Raw genomic sequence first — 22,651 nt, forward strand, 5'->3', positions numbered from 1 at the left:
CTGGGTGGCAGGGTGAACTGTGAGGAAGATGCTATGAGGTTGCAGGGTGACTTGGACAGGTTGTGTGAGTGGGCGGATGCATGGCAGATGCAGTTTAATGTGGATAAGTGTGAGGATAAGTGCACCTATTGTCTATTATCTAGTGGAATCAAGGGATATGGGGAGAAGGCAGGCACAGGTTACTGATTGTGGATGATCAGCCATAATCACAATGAATGGCGGTGCTGGCTCGAAGTACCATTAGCAAATTTACAGATGATACAAAGCTGGGTGGTAGTGTGAACTGTGAGGAAGATGCTATGAGGTTGCAGGGTGACTTGGACAGGTTGTGTGAGTGGGCGGATGCATGACAGATGCAGTTTAATGTGGATAAGTGTGAGGATAAGTGCACCTATTGTCTATTGTCTAGTGGAATCAAGGGATATGGGGAGAAGGCAGGCACAGGTTACAGATTGTGGATGATCAGCCATAATCACAATGAATGGCGGTGCTGGCTCGAAGGGCCATATGGCCCTCCTGCACCTATTTTCTATGTTTCTATGATGCAAAAAGCTGGAGTACCTCAACGGGTCAGGCAGCATCCCTGGAGAAAATGGAAGCTGAGTTACATTATCCAAAAGAGATTTAAAAATCAACTTTCTAGTTACCTTTTAAAAAATATATATATTCCTCGATGCTTATTCCTTCTGTGGAATTCATTGCCACAGACGGCTGTGGAGGCCAAGACAATGGATATTTTTGAGGTGGAGGTTGGTGGATCATTGATTAGTACTCGGTGTCTGGGGTTATGGGGAGAAGGCAGGAGAATGGGGTTGAGAGGGAAAGATGACTGAATGGCGAAGTAGACTTGATGGGCCGAATGGCCTAATTCTGGTCCTATAACTTATGAACCTTCAGAAGAGACCAAAATAAATGTTGAGGGGAGCTGCTAAATAGCAGTTTAAACTGAAGCTGCTGAAGCAGAATCTATTAATTATTAAATTGTGGAAGGAGGCCATTCAGCCCATCAGATCTACTGGCTACACACAAAATATGTAGGATGGAACTGCAGATGCTGGTTTACACTGAAGATGGACACAAAATGCTGTGGGTGAGGGAGCATCTCTGGGGGAAAAAAGGAATAGGTGTCGTTTCGGATCCGAAGAGGGGTTTTGACCCGAAACATCATCTATTCCTTTTCTCCAGAGATGCTGTCTGACCCTCTGTGTCTATCGTCTGGCTATGTACAGGTTTAGATTTAGATTTAGAGATAGAGCGCAGAAACAGGCCCTTCGGCCCACCGGGTCCGCACTGCCCAGCGATCCCCGCACATTAACACTATTCTACACACACTAGGGACAATTTTTACATTTACCCAGTCAATTAACCTACATACCTGTACGTCTTTGGAGTGTGGGAGGAAACCGAAGATCTCGGAGAAAACCCACGCAGGTCACGGGGAGAACGTACAAACTCCGTACAGACGGTGCCCGTAGTCAGGATCGAACCTGAGTCTCCGGCGCTGCATTCGCTGTAAGGCAGCAACTCTACCGCTGCGCCACCGTGCCACCCCAGTTCCACTCTCCTGCTTGTCCCTTTATTCATCTGAAGACTCTTTCCATTTAGATAATCGCCCAGCTCCCCATTGAATACTACAATTGAATCTAGCTCCATGACCACCCTTGACATTGCATCCAGGTGCCACCCAACCATCCTGTTACATAGGTTTTTCACGTGTTACTTTGGATTCTATTGTCAGTTTTTATTCTCTGTTCCCTGCTCCTTGACCCTTCTGTCAAGAGCATCCGACTCTGTCTATCTACTCTGTGCGTGTAATTTTCAACACTGTCGAATTTTTCCATAACACTCTCTATTCATAGAACATAGAGCCTTTAATTGATCTATCTGGGAAGTGTGGCAATAAAACACTCATGACTCTTGAGAGCACACAACAGTGCAGACAGGAACAAGCTCCTGGGCTCACAATGTCCATGCCAACCATAATGCCAATCTCCAATGATCTAATATGGATCATATTGCCAAGTATAGTTGACAGTGCGAATCACTCATGCAGCCACTGCTCGCTCAGTAGATACGTCACAAATTTCACAAAATACACGCTGAGATTAAACACACCAAGTTTAAAGAAAACGGTTAAAAGCCCGCCTCGACTAATATAACGCACCTCGAGTAAAAAACCCACCTCGACTCAAAAACACAAGAGGAAAAAAAATCATAGTGAGCGAAAATGCACCAAGTTTAAAAAAAAACACAGGAGTTAAAACCCACCTTCACGAAAAACCCAACTCGAGTAAAAAAACACCTCGATTTAAAAGAAGCGAGTAAAAAAAGCCACCTCGTGTAAAAGAAAGAAGAAAAACACCTCGAGTTAAAAGCCCTCGAGTGAAAGAAAGCACGAGGTAAAAAGCCCGCCTCGATTAAAACACCCAGCTCAAGTAAGAATACAACTCGAGCTGCCCGCTACTCTGACGGTGGACCCGGGTCGGCCTGGGCAAAGGGCCGTGTGGTTGCATGGGCGCTCAACATTGGACGAAAGGACTCCACACACCCATGCCACCGTCTGTTTGAACTCCTTCCATCTGGCAGACATTATAAGGCCGTCTACGCCCGCACCTCCAGACTGAGATAGATCTTTTTCCCTAGAGCTATAACTGCACTGAATCAGTCTGCTAAGTGCCCCTCATAATACCTATTTGTACTTTTACCTTATTTTTTTATTTTTACCTATTTATTTGTTTTTATAGCATCGATACAGAGGTTGCAATCTTAATCTCGTTGTACTTGTACAATGACAATAAAGATATTTCATTCATTCATTTCATTTCATCATGTGTAGGCAGAGGAATTTAGTTTATCTTAGACAATAGACAATAGGTGCAGGAGTAGGCCATTCGGCCCTTCGAGCCAGCACCGCCATTCAATGTGATCATGGCTGATCATTCTCAATCAGTATCCCGTTCCTGCCTTCTCCCCACACCCCCTGACTCCGCTATCCTTAAGAGCTCTATCCAGCTCTCTCTTGAATGCATTCAGAGAATTGGCCTCCACTGCCTTCTGAGGCAGAGAATTCCACAGATTCACAACTCTCTGACTGAAAATGTTTTTCCGCATCTCAGTTCTAAATGGCCTACCCCTTATTCTTAAACTGTGGCCCCTTGTAGTGGACTCCCCCAACATTGGGAACATGTTTCCTGCCTCTAACGTGTCCAACCCCTTAATAATCTTGTACGTTTCGATAAGATCTCCTCTCATCCTTTAGTTTAGAGATGCAGCACGGAAAGACACCCTTCGACTCATCGACTCCGCACCGACCAGCGATCACCCCGTGCACTCACGTTATCCTACACACTAGGGACAATTTACAATCTTTACCAAAGCTAATTAACCTACAAGCCTGTACGTCTTTGGAGTGTGGGAGGAAACCGGAGCACCCGGATAAAAGCCATGGGGAGAACGTACAAACTGCGTACAGACAGCACCTGTGGTCAAGATGGAACCCAGGTCTCTAGTGCTGTAAGGCAGCAACTCTACTGCTGCGCCACTGTGACGCTATAGGTCTTTGATCATTTTCCAAAATCTGCCCAACCACTTTTCCGCAAACAATGGCCAAATTCCACTAATCCCTCCGTTTTCAAACCTGTTTTAGGAATTGCCACTCTAGTTTATATTGCCTTTTCTCGTTCTTCCTACCCCAAATGCACCACCTTGCAGTTGTCAGCAATAAATTTATCTTCCCATCTGCCCTTTCTCGATTTCCTTGGAGTCTGTTTGCTATCCTTGGATGCAACTAATTGATGCAACAACTTCCTGATGATCAAACCCGCGCAGAGTTGCCAATTAATTCAAGTTAGTAGATTTATTAAAACGTCGCTTTACAATTCTTGGCGTTAGTCTTTCTTTTAGACACGTACAGATGGAAACCTTGAAAAGATAATCTAGTTCCCTTCTAGGAGCCCAGAGGTAGGCAGCCAAGTCCGCGCCGACCAGCCCTAGATAATTTACAATTTGCAGAAAACAAATTAACCAACAAACCTGCACGTCTTTGGAGTGTGGGAGGAAACTGGAGCACCCTGAGAAAAACCCGTGTGGTCACAGGGCAAATGCGCAAACTCCATACATACAGACAGCACCCGTAGACAGGATCGAACCTGGGCCACAACTCTCCCACAGCGCCACTGTGTTCCTCAAAATGTTTATAAAATTATAAATTGTCCTTCGTGTGTAGGATAGTGTTAGTGTCCTCTGGTTCGCTGGTATTTGTTCATAAAATGCTGGAGTAACTCAGCAGGTCAGGCAGCATCTCAGGAGAGAAGGAATGGGTGAGGTTTCCAGTGGAGACCCTTCTTCAGGCTGGTCCGCTGGTGATCGCTGGTCGGCGCGGACTCGGTGGGCGGAAGGGCCTGTTTCCACGCTGTATCTCTAAAGTTTAAAGACTTAGAGAAAGCTCTTGTGCGTGGGGGAGTTGTTTTAAAATAGTAGTGTTTACCAGCTGTTGTTATTAAAACGATATTGATTATTTTTAATATCTGTTTCTCAGTACTATGCCTTGCAAATACTGGAAAATGTGATTAAAACACGTTGGAAAATACTCCCCAGGAATCAGTGTGAAGGTAAGTCGCGCCGTTCTCTTCCACTCCTCTGTTTTGGGGAAAAAAAGAATCTTGATTAATATTTCCCATTTTTTTCTCTCTTGCAGGAATAAAAAAGTATGTTGTGGGTTTAATTATTAAAACGTCTTCAGAGACCTTGGAGGTAAATAAAAAAACTTATGCACTTCATATATTTCAGTTTTTTATATTTGTTTTCCTGAAACTTCACTTTCTTTAGCTCTTAGAAATCTACCTTCCTATTTCTCTCTGGGCTATGCTCCCTGTTTAGATTTAGCCCGATGCATCCTTCATTCCTATTGATTTGTAGGGTGTGGATTTGGCATGTCCCGTCCCTAAATCTCCTTCAATGGAATACTTTCCAGGGCCATTCCAGAGGGTGGTTAATAGCTGACAGTGTTGAGTTTGAGTTTAGTGAGGTACAGTGAAAAGGTTTTGTTGCGTGCTAACCAGTCAGCGGAAAGACAATTCACGATTACAATTGAGCCGTCCACAGTGTCCAGATGCATGATAAAGGGAATAACAGTAATAATGGAAAGTGCAAGATAAAGCCCAATCAAAGATAGTCCGAGGGTCTCCAAAGATGTAGATAGTAACTCAGGACTGCTCTCTAGTTGTTGGTAGAATGGTTCAGTTGCCTGATAACAGCTGGGAAGAAACTGTCCCAGTATGTCTGGAATTAAACAAAATTTGGCTGCAGATGCCAGATTTACTTCTCTGAAAGATTTTATCAAGCTATATATATTTTCACAACAATCTGGTAATTTCATGGTCTCTCTTACTGTTGCTAGTCAATTTAATTGTCATAGTGAGTCTGAAGAAGGGTCTCGACCCGAAACATCACCCATTCCTTCTCTCCAGAGATGCTGCCTGACCCGCTGAGTTACTCCAGCTTTTTGTGATACCTGAAATTTGATTCCATGCATTTGAATGCTAGTTCAGTAACTTATTGACTGGGCTAATGTAAACTGGTCAGGTACTTTCAATGGAGGGACCCACCAAAAAAGATTGATCTTCGCAGTAGTTTAGGTTAGTTTAGAGTTACAGCACAGACACAGGCCCTTTGGTCCACTGAGTTCGCACCGACTGGAGATCACCCCATGCACTGGCACTAGTCCTACGCACTAGGGACAATTTACAGTCTTTACCAAAGCCAATTAATCTACAAACCTGTACGTCTTTGAAATATGGGATGAAACTGGAGCATGGTGGCGCAGCGATAGAGTTGCTTCCTCACAGCGTTAGAGACCTGACAATGGGTGCCGTCTGTATGGAGTTTGTACGTTCTCCCCGTGACCTGCGTGGGTTTTCTCTGGGAGCTCCACTTTCCTCCCACGCTCCAATAACCTAGATGGTTTGTAGGTTAATTGGCTTGGTAAAATTGTAAATTGTCCTAGGTGTGTTTAGCAGGCACGTGAATTTTCCGCGGATTTCCGTGTTTTTAAAATCAATTTTCCGCGCTTTTTGCATGATTTCCGCGTTTTTCACTTTGCCAAAATCGCGTTTACCAACGGCGAAATCGGATCGGAAAAAAGAAAGGAAAAAAAAAAATGATGTATAGACTTGTAATGAACACTAGGGTTCCGCTGGAGGTCGCCAGGGGTTCCGCGAGAAATACCTCGCGCCCTGGAAGTCTTCCCGAAAATATGGCACCTAGGCTGGGCAAGGCAGCTAATCTCGACCTCATCGGGACTTCCACGGCCAATCGGTTGGTTGAATTTGCAACCTGCGGCCGGGGCTCTGGAACTCCAGCCCAGCTGGAGCCAGCAAATCTATCCCCATAGCCGACTTCCTTGGCCTGCTGGATAAACCAGCAAAGCTCTGGAACCAAGAGTGCCAGAAATCAATGGTGGAACTGTAATGAGTAAATATTAAATTTAAGTGCAAGATTATATAACTAAATTAATTAAAATAATAAAAATGTTATTAGTATACCGTGACATATTCACATTATTTTGCAATGTTATTTTTATTTTACCTCACTCACATGCCTGGTTGAGGATCGTGTTAGTGTGCGAGGATCGCTGGTGTCGGTGAGCCGAAGGGCCCGTTGTATCTCTAAACTAAAAACTAAACTAAACACCCGGATAAAAGCCATGCGGTCACAGAGGGAACGTACAAACTCCGTACCGCCGGCACCCGTAGTCAGGATGAAACCTGGATCTCTGTCGATGTAAGGCAGCAACTCTACCACTGCGCCACTGTGCAGCAGACCCGTACATCCTCCTCTGTCATTCTCTCTTCCTGGATGGCTGTTCAGGACAAGTTTCCTTGCTACTTCTATAACCTGCGGAGAAAGTTAAACAGTACTTACACTGGCGTGCCCATTTTAATTTGGACATGTGCCGCAAAAACGCTGTCTCCTGCAAAAAGTCTATCCCCTACTCCCAATTCCTCCGTCTACGCCGCATCTGCGCCCGGGATGAGGTGTTTCACACGAAGGCATCAGAGATGTCCTCATTCTTCAGGAAACGGGGCTTCCCCTCTTCCATTATAGATGAGGCTCTCATTAGGGCCTCTTCTACATCCCGCAGCTCCGCTCTTGATCCCCCTCCCCCCATTCGTAACAAGGACAAAATCACCCTCGTTCTCGCCTTCCACCCCACCAGCCAGCGTATCCAACAAATCATCCTCCAACATTTCCGTCACCTCCAACGGGACCCCACTACTGGCCACATCTTCCCATCCCCTCCCCTCTCTGCGTTCCGCAGAGACCGTTCCCTCCGTAACTCCCTGGTCCACTCGTCCCTTCCTACCCAAACCACCCCACCCCCGGCACTTTCCCCTGCGCACGAGATGCAACACCTGTCCCTTTACTTCCCCCCTCAACTCCATCCAAGGACCCAAACAGTCTTTCCAGGTGAGACAGAGGTTCACCTGCACCTCCTCCAACCTCTTCTATTGTATCCGCTGCTCTAGATGTCAACTTCTTTACATCGGCGAAATCAAACGCAGGCTCGGCGATCATTTCGCTCAACACCTTCGCTCAGTCCTCCTTAACCAACCTGATCTCCCGGTGGCTGAGCACTTCAACTCCCCCTCCCACTCCCAGTCTGACCTTTCTGTCATGGGCCTCCTCCAGTGCCATAGTGAGGCCCACCGGAAATTGGAGGAACAGCACCTCATATTTCGCTTGGGCAGCTTGCAGCCCAGCGGTATGAACATTGACTTCTCCAACTTTAGATAGTTCCTCTGTCCCTCTCTTCCCCTCCCCTTCCCAGTTCTCCCTCTATCTCTTCCTGTCTCCACCTATATCCTTCCTTTGTCCCGCCCCCCCTGACATCAGTCTGAAGAAGGGTCTCGACCCAAAACGTCACCCATTCCTTCTCTCCTGAGATGCTGCCTGACCTGCTGAGTTACTCCAGCATTTTGTGAAATAAATACCTTCGATTTGTACCAGCATCTGCAGTTATTTTCTTGCAAAAACAATTAGCGTCATTTTCTAATGTACATGCTTTTCTCATTTCTTTCCAGAAAGATAAAGTTTACCTTGGAAAACTGAATATGATTCTTGTACAGGTTAGTAAAAGTTCGGTGTGGACTAAATGGTGTGCAAGTTTGCCAAGCATTCTGAAGTGGAGATTGAACGGATTCCTGGCCTGGGGAACGGTTTGAGAAATTGCTGTGGCGTGCATTTCCCGCTGATCAGTTCTGACTTGTTTCCAATTAATCCACCGGAGTGATGTTTCTGGGAATGAGTATTGGGGTGGGGAAGGTATTACGGTGATGGCATGTCGACAGAAACACAGTTTCCAGTCAAGCAATTGCCAGTGTGGGTCGGCTTTATTTTATCTTTAGTCGCAGGGTGGTGAATCTGTGGAATTCTTTGTCACGGGTGGCTGTGGAGGCAAAATCAGTGGATATATTTAAGGCAGAGATAGATAGATTCTTGATTCGTACAGGTGTCAGAGGTTATGGGGAGAAGTCAGGAGAATGGGATTAGGAGGGAGAGATAGATCAGCCATGATTGAATGGCAGAGTAGACATGATGGGCTGAATGGCTAAATTCTACTCCTATCTCTTATGACCTTATGAGTGCTATATCGATTTTATGATCTTTACCAAAGTACACTGCTTATACTCACACGTGTTCGTGAGACAGAAAATATATGAATACATCACATGAGTCTGGGCAAGCTGCCAGAGGAGGTAGTTAAGGCAGGGACCATGGCAACGCTTAAGAAACAATTAGACAGGTACCTGGATAGGCAGGTTTAGAGGGACATAGGCCAAATGTAGGCAGCTGGGACTAGTGTAGATGGGGCATATTGGTCGGTGTGGGCAAAGTTAGGCTGAAGGGCCTGTTTCCACGCTGTATGACTCTATGACTGTATGTGTAGTTAAAAATTGATGAAACTTCTGTATGTGTAGTTAAAACATTGATGAATCACCTGACTTGCTGAGTGAGGAACACTTAATATTTCAGAAGAATAACCCCTCCATTACAAACATAGAACATAGACAAATAAGTGCAGGAGTAGCCCATTCGGCCCTTCGAGCCAGCACCGCCATTCAGTATGATCATGGCTGATCTTCCAAAATCAGTGCCCCGTTCCTGCTTTTTCCCCACATCCCTTGAGTGGGTGCACCCCATCAATTGAGCTGGCACACCCCTCAAGCCAGCCCTGCCATTCACTAAGAAAGACCATGGGTGATCCTGGACTTCTCTGCTGGTTACATTAATTTAAGAATCTAAGAGTTTGGGTTATAGGTAGACTCTTGTACGAGTAGCATTGATTGTAGGCCACTGCACAGAGGTCCTTGACAGAACAGACTCATTCTGAGTTATCCAAATAGAAAAATCTTGCAGCAACTTCCTAGGCACTTGGACTTAACCAAACAAAAACAAATTATACATATTAATACAACATTTCTAAAAGAAAGAAGCCTGTGCAAAAGAACATTGATAAAATACATCTCTTGATGCTCTTGAGAGCATCAGAGAGTGGTGAATCTGTGGAATTCTCTGCCACAGAAGGTAGTTGAGGCCAGTTCATTGGCTATATTTAAGAGGGAGTTAGATGAGGCCCTTGTGGCTAAAGGGATCAGGGGGTATGGAGAGAAGGCAGGTACAGGTTCACTGAGTTGGATGATCAGCCATGATCATATTGAATGGCGGTGCTGGCTCGAAGGGCCGAAAGACCTACCCCTGCACCTATTTTCTATGTTTCTATGTTTCTATGAACACATCAGTGATGTAACCTGGGGTGATTGGGTGTTTTGGGTCTTTCAACATCAGACACCCTGGCCCGGGCAACCCAGCCGTGGTTGATCAGACCATGACTTGTGTTCAGGTGGCATTTGCTCCTCCCCATGGACCTCCTCTCCTGATCCAGAGCCATCTCCAGGCTTTCTCCGCTGCCTCTGTGGTGTTCTTGATGACTCCCTTCCTCTCCTTTAGAACATTTCTAAAAGAAAGAAGCCTGTGCAAAACAACAAAACATTAGTGTGATAAAACAATTACATTTAAAAAAAACAACCCATGTTAGTGGAAAAGGTGGTCTTTAGTGTGGCGTTATCAAATAGGATTTGGTTGATTCAAGAACCTAATAGTAGGCTTGTCTGAACTTGGTGGGTGGGATTCAGCCATCTGTACCTCATGCTCGATGGTAGCAGTGAGAAGAGGAGATGACCTCTGCCTTATAGTGGCAGCGCCTCATGAAGATGTTTTCGATGGAGGGGAGGCAGTGCCCGTGATGGACCGTGCTGAGTCCACCACTTTCCTCAGCCTCTTGTACACCAATTTCAACGTACAGGTGTGCCACACCATGAAGCAACCAGTCAGGGGGCTGGTGTGGAGTTGAGTTTAGTTTATTGTCGCATGCACCGAGGTACAGTGGACAACTTTTGTTGCCTGCTGACCAGTCAGTGGAAAGACAATACATGGTTCCAATCGAGCCAGTCACAGTGTACAGATACACAACAAAGGGAATAATGTGAATAACGTTTAGTGCAAGGCCAAGTCCGATCAAAGATAACCCGAGGGTCTCCAATGAGGTAGATAGTAGCTCAAGACTGCTCAAGTTATTAGCAGGGTGGTTCACTTGCCTGATAACAGCTGGGAAGAAACTGTCCCTGAATCTTGAGGTGTGCGTTTTCACACTTTTGCCCGAGGTGAGCAGAGGGAGGGGCCAGGGTGCGACTCGTCCTTGATTACGCTGCTGGCCTCGCCGAGGCAGCGTGAGGTGTAGATGGAGTCAATGGAAGGGAGGTTGGTTTGTGTGATGGTCTGGGCTGCTGGCCTTGCCGAGGCAGCGTGAGGTGTAGATGGAGTCAATGGAAGGGAGATTGGTTTGTGTGTTAAGAGGGTATGCTGGCAATATCCCTATAATGCCCTAACCTCGATATTCAATTCCCTAACTGATGGAGGCCAACCTTTTTCACTATCTACCTGTGTATATATAATTAAACATTAATTTAAGGAATTCAACAAGACAGTACATGGTTTTCTGCATTTTCTTCTATAACTTTAGAAACTGTTGAAAGCCTTGCAGTTGCCATAGGCAACAACATTTGTGGTTAAGGTGATTAATAAAAGAAAAGAGAAAACCAAATCTATCAATGGGCTTGTATCCATCCTTCAGTAACTGTAGACCTTGCCTAATTTATTGCTGCTTGTCCCCAAAATGAAATTCTTCCAAAGGATTTTGCTAAGGATTTTGTATTTGCTTCCCAGGGGGTAACCAAAATATTAGTCCATGATCAACCTCTCTAACCTCTGCTGTAGATTCTTCTCCAGTAACAGGTTCCTGGGATGCTGTAGTCTGGTGACCATTTGTGGTCCGTGGCTTTTTCTGAACCTGACATTTCCTTTCCAAGTAATTGCATCAAGGGCAGTGGTTTTTCATTACTTGAATGTTTGATGTGCATTGTTACTTTAGTGTAGCACAGACATAGAGTGCAGAAAAAGGCCCTTTGGCCCACCGAGTCGGCACCGACCAACGATCATCCGGTACGATAGCACTATCCTACACACCAGGGACGATTTACAAATTTTACCATTTAACCTACAAACCTTGTGCGTCTTTGCAAAGTGGCAGGAAACCGCAGATCCCGGAGAAAACCCACGCAGGCCATGGGGGAGAACGTACAAACAACACCGGGAGTCAAGATCGAACCCGGGTCTTTATCACTGTAAGGCAGCAACTCTGCCGCTGCGCCGCCCTCTGGGGTTGGCTCTGAAAACACTGTTGATTGGTGGAAGTGTGGCATCTATTGACGAAGGGTCTCGACCCAAAACGACGCCACCCATTCCTTCTCTCCAGAGATGCCGCCTGTCCCGCTGAGTTACTCCAGCATTTTGTGTCTATCTATTGTTGGGGCTGCCTTTCTCGAGGGCAGCCTAGTTGCACAGCTTGAGTTGCCGCTGGTGTGTGTAGAGAGTGGATGAGAAAGTGGGGATTTGCGTAGAGCTAGTGTGAACGGGTGATCGATGGTCAGCGTGGATCTGGAGAAAACCCACGCGGTCACAGGGAGAACATACAGCTCCCGTGGTCAGGATGGAACCTGGGTCCCTGGTGCTGTAAGGCAGCAATTCTACTGCTGAGCCACTGTGTGGAAGGTAGTTACCCAGTCGCAGAAAGAATGTGCAAACACTGTATGGACAGTCTATACCTGTGGGTGGGGCATGAACCCTGGTTTCTGGGACTATAAGCTCTACCAGCTGCGCCCCTGTGTATTGGTTGTGTATTGTGTCACTTGGTTGGACTGATGTACGACCTGCATGGAATTTGATACCCCCAGGGAACAACCGGGCAGTTGTGTCTATCAGAAATATCCTTTCCGATAAGGTAATGAAGAATTTCCTTTTTTCTGCTTTGACCCCTTTCCTCTTTAAAACCGCAGATCCTCAAACATGAATGGCCCAAAAATTGGCCCACGTTCATTAGCGACATAGTGGGAGCCAGCAGAACCAGCGAGTCTCTGTGTCAGAATAACATGGTTATTCTGAAGCTGCTCAGTGAAGAGGTGTTTGATTTCTCCAGCGGGCAGATGACGCAGGTGAAAGCCAAGCATTTAAAGGACAGGTGGGTGCACTGACCCCCCCCCCCCCCCCCCCCCAACACGTATCCTCTCCTGATATGAGAAATGGCTCGATCTGCCGGGTGGTGGGAGATTTGTAGCGATGGGGCATTGTGCTTCTTGGCTGAATTTAGTTTAAGGTAGACACAAAATGCTGGAGTAACTCAGCGGTCAGGCAGCATCTCTGGAGAGAAGGAAGGGGTGACGTTTTGGGTCGAGACCCTTCTTCAGACTGAAACGTCACCCATTCCTTCTCTCCCAGAGATGCTGTCTGACCCGCTGAGTTACTCCAGCATTTTGTGTCTACCTTCATTTTAAACCAGCATCTGCAGGGTTTTTTTCCTGAATTTAGTTTAGTTTAGAGATACAGCGCAGAAACAGATCCTTCGGCCCACCGAGTCCGCGCCGACCAATGATCCCTGCGCATTAACACTACCCTGAGCACACCAGGGACAATTTACATTTACACCAAGCCAATTAACCCACAAACCTGTACGTCTTTTGAGTGTGGGAGGAAACCGAAGGTCACGGAGAAAACCCACGCAGGCCACGGGGAGAACGTACAAACTCCGTACAGACAAGCACCTGCGGTCAGGATCAAACCCAGCTCTCCGGCGCTGTAAGGCAGTAGCTCTTCCACTGCGCCACCCTAAGAGTTCCCGAAGCATTTTTCTCAAGTAGCTGGCTGTCAACCTTGCAAGTCCTTGGGCTGTCAATGTTGGCAGAGTAAATGTGTAGGAAGGAACTGCAGATGCTGGGTTTCTATCTGGATTATCCGTTTTGCTGGACAGACAGAGGCCGTGGGAAGAGGGAAGGGGGGGGGACGGGGGTGGTGGTTAAGAGATACCAACCCGCAAAGTCACTGTGGGTATCTGGAGTTCAACAGCCTGGCGGCAAATTCGACCTGTGAATTAAGTTTCCTTTATTTAGTCAATAGTCGTTTATTTGTCACATACACATAAATGTGTAGTGAAATGAAACATTACCTGCAGTTGAACAATAAGACCAATAAGATTAATCAATAAAAATGAAATAACACATACAATCACAACTAACACCAAACAAAAAGAAACATCCATCACAGTGAGTCTCCTCCAGTCCCTCCTCACTGTGATGGAAAGCCAGAATGTCTTTTCTCTTCCCCTGCCGTCTTCTCCCGCGGTCAGGCTGTTGGAGTTGCCACGTCGGGACGGTCGGGGCTCCCGACATTGGAGCGCCGCGCCGGACGGTGAAAGGTCCACGGCCTATTCCAGGCCGCGCCGGACGGTGAAAGGTCCGCGGCGGGCCGACCCAAGCCCCGCAATTCGGGGCGGGTGAACACGCTGCCTCTGCCGCTGCCGGAGCTCCCGATGTCGGCCCCCATCCAGGGGCCTGCGGGCTTCCGACGTCCACGCGGCCCGCGCCGGAGCCTCCGGAGACGAGTCGCAGCCGCTCCCGCAGCATTCGCAGGCAGCCAGCGCCGCAGTTGGTGAGTCCGGGCCGCGGGCTCTGCGAACCAGAGCCCCAGGTGGTCCCAGGTGCATGGCCGGTGGTAGGCCGCAACGGGAACGGAGACACGACACAGAAACAAAGGTTGCGTCTCCGTTCGGGAGAGAGAATTTTACAGTTCCCGTTCCCTCCCACCCCCCCCCCCCCAAAACATAACATACAAACCCTACACCATATTAAAACTACAATTCAGACAAAAACAACAAAAAACACAAAAGACAGACGGACTGCAGGCAAACCGCAGCTGCGACGGCAGCGCTGGCTCCTCCCTGCCGATCGGCTATGGAAATCCCGATGATGTGGAGATCGGCTCCCTTACCCAGCCAAGGTGCCACTTTTTTCTTTTGGGGGGGGGGGCTGTACCATTTAGTTTAGCAGCAGGAATTAGTAAATGAAAATAGGCAACTTTTAGACAAAAACTCCACCTTTTAATGGATATTTTTAAGGCAGAGATAGATAGATTCTTGATTAGTACAGGTGTCAGGGGTTACGGGGAGAAGGCAGGAGAATGGGGTTGAGAGGGGGAGATAGATCAGCCATGATTGAATGGCAGAGTAGACTTGGGTCGAATGGCCTACTTCTACTTAATTAACTTTTTCACTTCTAACAGCTGTCTTCGGATAAAATTGCATCTGATTTTCTTTACCTTGTTTTTCTTTCTCCCACACAGTATGTGCAATGAATTCTCACAGATATTTCAGCTCTGTCAGTTTGTGATGGTAAGTAAATGTATCCAAAATGGATAGAAGTGAAAAGTAGTCTATTATCTGAAGGAGACTAAATATTTTTTTTTAAACAAAATCAAAATCTTACAGAAACATATAAAATTCTTAAGGAATTGGACAGGCTAGATGCAGGAAAAATGTTCCCCAAGTTGGGGGAGTCCAGAACCAGGGGTCGTAGTGTGAGACTAGGCCATTTACAACTGAGGTGAGAAAAAGCTTTTTCAGCCAGAGAGTTGTGAATCTCTGGAATTCTGTTTCTGGTTGATTACTGCACAAACACCTCATTAGTGGTTATCTCGTGCAGATCAAATGATCTGCGAGAAGAAACTTCTTCACCCAGAGAGCTGTGAATTTGTGGAAATCTCTGCCACAGAAGGCAGTGGAGGCCAATTCACTGGGTGTTTTCAAGAGAGAGTTAGATATGGTTCTTGGGGCTAAAGGAATCAAGGGATATGGGGAGAAAACAGGAACGGGTTATTGATTTTGGATGATCAGCCTTGATCATATTGAATGGCGGTGCTGGCTCGAATGGCCTACTCCTGCACCTATTTTCTATGTTTCTAAAGTCAACATTTATTATTGATTTATATTTTGTGAGATAATACTTTGGCTTTGGGCTTGGTTTTCGTAGTTGAGCGTTTATCCTGGAGTTATAGGGCATACTTTGTGTTTTAATTCAATGTCGGGAGCCCTGACCGCCCCAACGTGGCAATTTCGACTGCCTGACCGCGGGAGAAGACGGCAGGGAAGAGAGAAGACATTCTGGCCTTCCATCACAGTGAGGAGGTGCCTGGAGGAGACTCACTGTGATGGATGTTTTTTTGTTTTATGTTGGTTTTTGTGATTGTGTGTTTTTTATTGCTTTCTTTTTTATTGCCTCTCATTGTTGACTATTGGTAAAGTAATTTCGTCCAAAAACATGTTTTTGGATGACAATAAAGGCCATTCGTTCATTCAATTATAATTTACTGGGAAGGCTGTCTAGTGTTTGCCGGGTTTGGATTGGGAATGTTGTTGCTTGGGTTTTTGCAATTCCTGGTGTTTGGTCCAGTGATATTATTTTTCACATCAAATGTTTGCAGGAGAACTCTCAGAATGCTCCTTTAGTCCACGCGACACTGGAGACTTTGCTACGGTTTCTGAACTGGATCCCTTTAGGTTATATCTTCGAAACCAAACTCATCACCAGCTTGGTGTACAAGGTGAGTTTCCTTCAGTCATTTATCCCGTAGCACTAAATGATCACCAGCTTGGTGTAGAAGGTTCGATTTCTTTGGTCCAGGGGGTTCCCAACCTTTTTCATCCCTTTTACCCCTGGCAACTTTTCAAAAGTAAATTTACCCCCACCCTGTTTCGTTCAGTAATTTGAGTTTACACTTCTACCATAGTAAAGCAACCAACAATGGGGATATTTTAAAATACTGTGTTTAACATTATTATTTTAAGTTCAAATAACAATAATAGGAGGCAAAATTTATCCCCTGGGGTTAAATTTACCCCAGGTTGGGAACCCTTGCTTTAGTCAGTTGTCCCATAGTTCAAAAATGTTCATGTTTGGTATTGATTTGTTATTGTCATGTGTACCAAGATAATATTGTTTTGAATGCTACTGAAGTAAAACGTCCATATACATATACAGTCAAACCATGCAGAATACAGTACTACTACCATACAGCGTTAGAGGTGGCACAGTGGCGCAGCGGTAGGGATGCTGCCTTACAGCGCAAGAGACCTGGGATCAATCCTGTCTGTGGGTGCCTGTGTGTACAGCGTTTGTACGTTCTCCCCATAACCATCTTATAATTTTCCCCGGATGTTCCAATTTCCTCCCACACTCCAAAGAGGTATAAGATTATTAAGGGGTTGGACACGTTAGAGGTAGGAAACATGTTCCCAATGTTGGGGGAGTCCAGAACCAGGGGCCACAGTTTAAGAATAAGGGGTAGGCCATTTAGAACGGAGATGAGGAAAAACCTTTTCAGTCAGAGTTGTGAATCTGTGGAATTCTCTGCCTCAGAAGGCAGTGGAGGCCAATTCTCTGAATGCATTCAAGAGAGAGCTAGATAGAGCTCTTAAGGATAGCGGAGTCAGGGGGTATGGGGAGAAGGCAGGAACGGGGTACTGATTGAGAATGATCAGCCATGATCACATTGAATGGCGGTGCTGGCTCGAAGGGCCGAATGGCCTACTCCTGCAACTATTGTCTATTGAGGTACAGGTTTATAAGCTAATTGGCTTGGTAAAATTGTAAATTGTCCCTCGCGTGGGTAGTATAACACTAGAGTACGGGGATCGCTGGTCAGCACGGATCGTGCTGAAGGGCCTGTTTCTGCACTCTTTGTATCTCTAAAATAAACCAAGTTACAGAGAAAGTGTAGATCGAAGGAAAAGTGCAAGGGCCACAATGAGACCTAATTGTATGAATGGGAATACAAAATCACAAGTGTTTTGTTAAAGCGGTTCTGTTTCCAGCTGTTCTGTTTTGATTTCCTGTGAGGTTCTTCAATAGGGAAGGATTTTGTTCATGGTTGCTGTCGGGTTTTTTTTGTCTTGCAAACTCCCCCCCCCCCCCCCCCCCCCCCCCGCCTGTTTTCATACTCTTCCTCTCACCTTCCCTCGGGACCCAGCGTACAATGCGATCCCACCATCAACTCACATCCCTCCCCCCGCACCGCCCCCTGGTGCTCTCCACAAGTACCACACTCCCCTTGCTTTGTACATCTGTCTCCTTTCCCCCGGCACTTTCCCCTGCAACCACAGAAGGTGCAACACCTGTCCCTGCACCACCTCCCTCACCTCTTTCCAGGGATCTAAACAGTCCTTCCAGGTGAGTCAGGGATTCACCTGCGCCTCCTCCAACCTAGTCGATTGCATAATCAAGGACGAGTCGCACCCTGGCCACTCCCTCTTCTCCACTCCCCTATCGGGCAAAAGTTGTAGAAGTGTGAAAACTCGCACCTCCAGATTCGGGGACAGTTTCTTCCCAGCTGTTATCAGACAACCGAACCATCCTATCACCGACCAGAGAGCAGTCGTGAACCAATATCGATCTCATTGGAGACCCTCAGACTATCTGTGATTGTACTTTACTGGCTTTATCTTCCACTAATCTTGCACTTTCTTCCCTTCTCATGTACCTGCATACTTTAAATGGCTCGATTGTAACCATGTTTTGTCTTTCCGCTGACTGGTTAGCACGCAACAAAAGCTTTTCACTGTACCTCGGTACACGTGACAATAAGCTGAACTGAACGGAACTGCATAATGCATTTGGTGCTCCCGGGTGTGGCTTCCTCTACATCAGTGAAAGCAAACACAGGCAGCTGCTTTGCTGACCTCCTATGTTCCTGGATCTCCCAGTTGCTGATCATTTTAATTCTCTTTTCCCATTCCCAATCTGACCCTGCACACTGCTTATCCATTAGCAGAAGTGTAACAATCTCGTTTACTTTAGAGACACAACGGAGAAACAGGCCCCTCGGCCCATCGAGTCCGTGCAGAACAGCGATCCGTACACTAGCACTATCCTGCACACTCGGGATAGTACGCAGTTTTTAACAAAGCCAATTAACCTACAAACCTGTACGTCTTTGGAGTGTGGGAGGAAACCAGAGCACCTGGGAAAATTCCACGTTGTCACAGGAAGAACGTACAAACTCCGTACAGACAGCACCCACAGTTAGGATCGAACCAGTGTCTCTGGCACTGTAAGGCCGTAACTCTACCGCTGCGCACAGTGCTACCTCACCTTTCCATTTCCTGCCACCCCCTTCCATTTTCCACAAGGACCACCCTCTCCGTGACTCCTTTGTTCACTCATCCCTCCCCCCCCCCCCCCCCCCCCCCGGGCAATTTATCCTGCAACTGCAGAAGGGGCAACACCTCTGCATACACTGCCTCCATCAAAGGACATTTAACTTCGTCCTCCTATCATTCCCCTGGTAGTTGTACTTCATTCCACATGGTTAATTATGTTTGAATGCACCGAGTGTAATGTAGGTAAATATTTTGCTAGATCATTTCCTTCAGTTGGAGAATGGAGAATGGGATGTGGCTCAGACAGAATGGGGTCAGACACAAAATGCTGGAGTATCTCAGTGGGACAGGCAGCAACTCTGGATAGAAGGAATGGGTGACGTTACAAGTCGAGACCCTTCTTCAGACTGAGAGTCAGGGGAGAGGGAGGCATAGAGATTTTGAAAGGTCAGGTGTGAAAACGAGAGATCAAAGGGGACGAAGATAAACAGAAAATAGGTGCAGGAGGAGGCCATTTGGCCCTTTGAGCCAGCACCGCCATTCATTGTGATCATGGCTGATCATCCACAATCAGTAACCCGTGCCTGCCTTCTCCCCATATCCCTTGATTCCACTAGCCCCTAGAGATCTATCTAACTCTCTTTTAAATCCATCCAGTGAATTGGCCTCCACTGTCTTCTGTGGCAGAGAATTCCACAAATTCACAACTCTCTGGGCGAAAAAGTTTCTTCTCATCTCAGTTTTAAATGGCCTCCCCTTTATTCTTAGACTGTGGCCCCTGGTTCTGGACTCCCCCAACATTGGGAACATTTTTCCTACATCTAGCTTGTCCAGTCCTTTTATAATTTTATACGTCTCTAAAAGATCCCCTCTCATCCTTCTAAACTCCAGTGAATGCAACCCCAGTCTTTCCAATCTTTCCTCAAATGACAGTCCCGCCATCCCGGGGATTAACCTCGTGAACCTACACTGCACTGCCTCAATAGCAAAGTTGTCCTTCCTCAAATTAGGAGACCAAAACTGCACACAATACTCCAGATGTGGTCTCACCAGGGCCCTGTACAACTGCAGAAGGACCTCTTCTTTACTCCTATACTCAAATCCTCTCATTATGAAGGCCAACATGCCATGAGCTTTCTTCACTGCCTGCTGTACCTGTATGCTAACTTTATCCCAGCCTTGATCTGATTTGAATATCTAATTAGGCTGAGGGGAATGAATAGTCCATTTGTATTCTTCTAAAATCGAGTTTATTATAGACAATAGTATGATGTATAACTGAAGTCGGAATTTAGAGGAACTATTGTCAATATCAAAGGAAACGTGGGAATAAATGATGGAAGTAAAATTATGTAAAGGGCAGAATGCATGCAGTTATACTTGTATTCATCTCCAATTATATTTCATAACATATATTTATGAAAAGCAGCACCTAATTCAAAACAAGTAAATTAAACATGTGTAGGAAGCAACTGATTTACACCGAAGTTAGACATAAAATGCTGGAGTAACTCAGCGGGACAGGCAGCATCTCCGGAGAGAAGGAATGGGTGGTGTTTCGGGTCTGAAGAAGGGTCGCGACCCGAAACGTCACCCATTCCTTCTATCCAGAGATGCTGCCTGTCACGCTGAGTTACTCCAGCATTTTGTGTCTGTCTTTGAGCCAATTAAACATTTCCGCGACTATATTGTCAGCAGTAAATTTCAGCGCGTTATTCCAAAATTACCAGCATGTAAATCAAGATTCGCTATTGAAGGAACAAGCTCAATATTTCAACTGAACATAAATCAAACACTGGTAAGACGCAAGATGCCTGTATATCACAACGGGCTTCAAATTGCATATTGACAAAAATGCTTCTGATGTAAAACGTGAACTTTTAAAAGGTTGATTTTGCATTTTAACTTTGCTCTTGTTTCCCCTCTCTGCCTAGTTTCTGAATGTGCCCATGTTTCGGAATGTGACGTTGAAGTGTTTGACTGAGATTGCTGGCGTCAATGTCAGTCAGTACGATGAACAGTTCGTCTCGTTGTTTACATTAACGCTTATTCAACTCAAACAGGTACATTGCAGCTTGGGACCTCATGCAAATGAAATACAGGGACACCTCCCGGGCGATGTTCACTAAGAAAAATGATTAGTACGGGTGTCGGGGGGTTATGGGGAGAAGGCAGGAGAATGGGGCGGCACGGTAGCGCAGCGGTAGAGTTGCTGCTTTACAGCGAATGCAGCGCCGGAGACTCAGGTTCGATCCTGACTACGGGTGCTGCACTGTAAGGAGTTTGTACGTCCTCCCCGTGACCTGCGTGGGTTTTCTCCGAGATCTTCGGTTTCCTCCCACACTCCAAAGACGTACAGGTATGTAGGTTAATTGGCTGGGTAAATGTAAAAATTGTCCCTAATGGGTGTAGGATAGTGTTAATGTGCGGGGATCGCTGGGCGGCACGGACTTGGAGGGCCGAAAAGGTCTGTTTCCGGCTGTATATATATGATATGATATGGGGTTGAGAGCAAAAGATAGATCAACTATGATTGAATGGCGGAGTAGATTTGATGGGCCAAACGGCCTAACGGAGTAGACTTGATGGGCCAAAGGCTCCTAGAACTTATGAACTTGTTAATCAATTGATGGTGCATCCGGCTTGGGATATCTTCAACAGAGATCGTCATTGATTTTTAATAAGTAAACAAAGTGCTGGAAACACTCAGCAGGCCAGGCAGAACTCGATCCCAATCTCACAGAATGTGATAGACTGAGTTTTTCCGGCATTTCTCTTTTCACTTTAGATCTCCAGCATTGCATTTTGGGTTTTATCGTTCTTTATTATTTGGACTCTGGTTTCTTCCATCTCGTATAAGAGACAAATTTGAGACAAGGCTAGATTTTTTTTTTTTGTCTGTATACGTCTAATATCAAGGCCTGCTTCCTTTCAGATGCTACCTGCCAATACAAACATCCGGCTGGCTTATGCAAACGGAAAGGACGATGAGCAGAATTTCATCCAGAACTTGAGTCTCTTCTTGTGCACTTTCTTGAAGGAACACGGCACCTTGATAGAAAGGACAATGGAGCTCAGAGAGGGGCTCTTAGATGTAAGTACCCAGGAGAGATTGTTCATGCAGTAACTTGCCTTCCTCCATTCCTCTTCCAACTGGTTTGTGCCTCCCTTTGACAACTTTCTCAGACTGCAATAGTTCCATTCCCCCTCAGCCACACAGGTTGGATAGCCTCCCTGGAAAAAAACGTGAATAGGTGACTGTATCTCTAAAGTAAACTAAAAAATAATGATATTCCACTGTCAGCAGGATTTGTTAATTCCATTTGAGTGATAAAATTCTCCCATGATAAAACTATACCTGTTATCTGCCATGCAGCCACTTCTAATAGTGTGTCACCATAGCTGGGATAGGAGTATATATATATATATATGTGAGGAAATAAGTCAATTTCTCCTTTTTAGTTTTTTAAGTTTTAGTGATGCAGCGCGGAAACGGGCCCTTCATCCCACCTAGTACGCACCGACCAGCGATCCCCACACACTAACAATGCTACACACTCTAGCGACCATTTTGCATTTACACCAACCGAAAACCTTAGAGAAAACTCACGCAGGTCACGGGGAGAATGTACAAACTCCGTAAAGTTTGTACATTCACAATTCACAATTCAGAATGTACATCCACAAAGACTCTTCACACCCCTGCAACAGTCTATTCGATCTCCTTCCATCGGGCAGACGATACAAGGCCTTCTACGCCCGCACCTCCAGACTCAGGAACAGCTTCATCCCGAGGGCCATAGCTGCTATGAACCGGTCCTGCTGAGCCGGATGGTCAAAACGTACAGTGATCCGGCACAGATCTACTTGCACTTTATTCTGTCTTAAAACTGTTACAATCTGTTTCGTTGGGTTGTTGTTGTTTAAATTAATACTGACTAGCTAATTAAATTATTGCATCGTATGGGAGGCGCATTCCCAATCTCGCTGTACCCCTGTACAATGACAATAAAGATGTATTGTATTGTATTGTAAGACTGCACCTGTAGTCGG

The 22,651-nt window shown here is 46.1% G+C and overlaps 1 protein-coding gene across 1 annotated transcript in view; it reads left to right on the forward strand.

Annotated features, from left to right (window-relative positions):
- The window catches only part of LOC144597467 (exportin-1-like), a 61,707-nt gene that overhangs the window by 7,826 nt on the left and 31,230 nt on the right, over window positions 1-22,651 (forward strand). Inside the window, exons 3-10 of the mRNA XM_078406897.1 lie at window positions 4,538-4,610; window positions 4,697-4,752; window positions 8,082-8,126; window positions 12,453-12,634; window positions 14,788-14,836; window positions 15,925-16,044; window positions 20,533-20,661; window positions 21,534-21,692. Coding sequence (XP_078263023.1) covers window positions 4,538-4,610; window positions 4,697-4,752; window positions 8,082-8,126; window positions 12,453-12,634; window positions 14,788-14,836; window positions 15,925-16,044; window positions 20,533-20,661; window positions 21,534-21,692 — 813 coding nt within the window. The remainder of the gene's footprint in view (window positions 1-4,537; window positions 4,611-4,696; window positions 4,753-8,081; window positions 8,127-12,452; window positions 12,635-14,787; window positions 14,837-15,924; window positions 16,045-20,532; window positions 20,662-21,533; window positions 21,693-22,651) is intronic.

Source organism: Rhinoraja longicauda, chromosome 10 (assembly GCF_053455715.1).
Source record: "Rhinoraja longicauda isolate Sanriku21f chromosome 10, sRhiLon1.1, whole genome shotgun sequence".
NCBI lineage: Eukaryota > Metazoa > Chordata > Chondrichthyes > Rajiformes > Arhynchobatidae > Rhinoraja > Rhinoraja longicauda.